Source organism: Macadamia integrifolia, chromosome 1 (assembly GCF_013358625.1).
Source record: "Macadamia integrifolia cultivar HAES 741 chromosome 1, SCU_Mint_v3, whole genome shotgun sequence".
Classification (NCBI taxonomy): domain Eukaryota; kingdom Viridiplantae; phylum Streptophyta; class Magnoliopsida; order Proteales; family Proteaceae; genus Macadamia; species Macadamia integrifolia.
In genome coordinates this window covers 8,880,808-8,882,191 of record NC_056557.1, presented here as the reverse complement: position 1 = coordinate 8,882,191, position 1,384 = coordinate 8,880,808, and the positions used below count along the sequence as shown (strand labels likewise).

The 1,384-nt window shown below is 36.8% G+C and overlaps 1 protein-coding gene across 1 annotated transcript in view; it reads right to left on the bottom strand.

The window, feature by feature from the left end:
• The window catches only part of LOC122058961 (GDSL esterase/lipase 7-like), a 2,750-nt gene extending 2,212 nt beyond the window's left edge, over positions 1–538 (bottom strand). The window contains exon 1 of the mRNA XM_042621702.1: positions 293–538. Coding sequence (XP_042477636.1) covers positions 293–538 — 246 coding nt within the window. The remainder of the gene's footprint in view (positions 1–292) is intronic.
• Positions 539–1,384: the final 846 nt, after the last annotated feature.

Sequence of the window (1,384 nt, the reverse complement as noted above, 5' to 3'; positions counted from 1 at the left end):
TTGTTAACCAAGGTGTCCTAGCAAACTTACACGCACATCAATTAATCTTAAAGGAGATTAGCGCAACAATCCACCGTCACAATCTCCCCCTAAATCGTATATGCACAGATGAGGAATCGAACTTGGGATCATGTGTCTATCCACACAATCCCCAATTCGCCCTAACCATCTGGGCAACCCACAGATGGGTAACTCATTATTTCCTAAATAAAGTAAATCCTAAATTATTCTATTGATCCCAAAAATCAAATCAGATCTGGTTCGTCTCGGTTGAGAATGCCAAAGGGTCAACCCTGTTCAGCCTCAATTCGGCATCAACTCCGATGTTAAGAAAAACTTGTGATAATAATAAAAGTTCATGAATGGGGGTGAATTGCTCGTCGTCTACATCGTGAACAAAATCTGTGATGTGAAGCTTTGGAGGTACAACCAAATCCGAAAAATCATGGGGAAGAATGAACTCATGATGGTGAACAACTGGCACTACATTGATGTCCTTCATTACTTGATCCACAATTTTCTCACTTTCAATTGTCATCTCTGTTCCACAATAGGACGGTCTTCCACTTGTGTTGATGCATCTAGTTCGTCATGTGGTTGTACTGGGGTATCACTTTCTTTGACTCAACAAATCCGTAAAGATTAAATTTTTGATGCACGTGGTAAGCCTGGAGGATGCACATATTATCGTCATGATCACTGTTTCAACCAACATTGACCCACTTTAATGATTCGTGAGGAAAATCAAACAATTCACAAAAAGCACCGTCATAATAATGAGAAACAGAAAATTCAACGAAGACATCATCATATGACTAAAAAATAATCTGGTTGGTCTCTGATAACATATCCACCATAGATCGTGATATGAAATTGTCATTTAGTTGCTCATCAATCAAAAAGTAGTAGGCTTTCCATTGGGCAACCACACTCGAAATTTGAATACAAAATAATCCATGACCAATCTTGTGTCGGAATTGCTATGGCCCTCACAATAATAAGACATCAATTCCATTAATCAAGTGGGTGGAAAAACTATAAATATGGAGGGTCAACTTTTTTTTTTTTTTATTTATTTTTTATTTTTTTAAAGGATGACAAAATTGTAAATAACTGAAGTTCAATTGTAAACCCACAAACATAGCACGTAGGAGGCAGGGGTATATGTAGAAGTAGGAAAAAGTAATAGGGTAAAGGGAAATAAAATAGGAAGGCAAGAAATCCCTCAGTGAGCTTAGAATTGTAGGGGAGAAGAGAAGAATAACATAAAGATGGAGGAAAGGGATCACATGTCTTGCATCATACCTGACACTAAAACCTTCAGTTCAATTTATTTTCCAAATCTGTCTAATAACTTAAGTTATATGCCTTTATATAATAAACT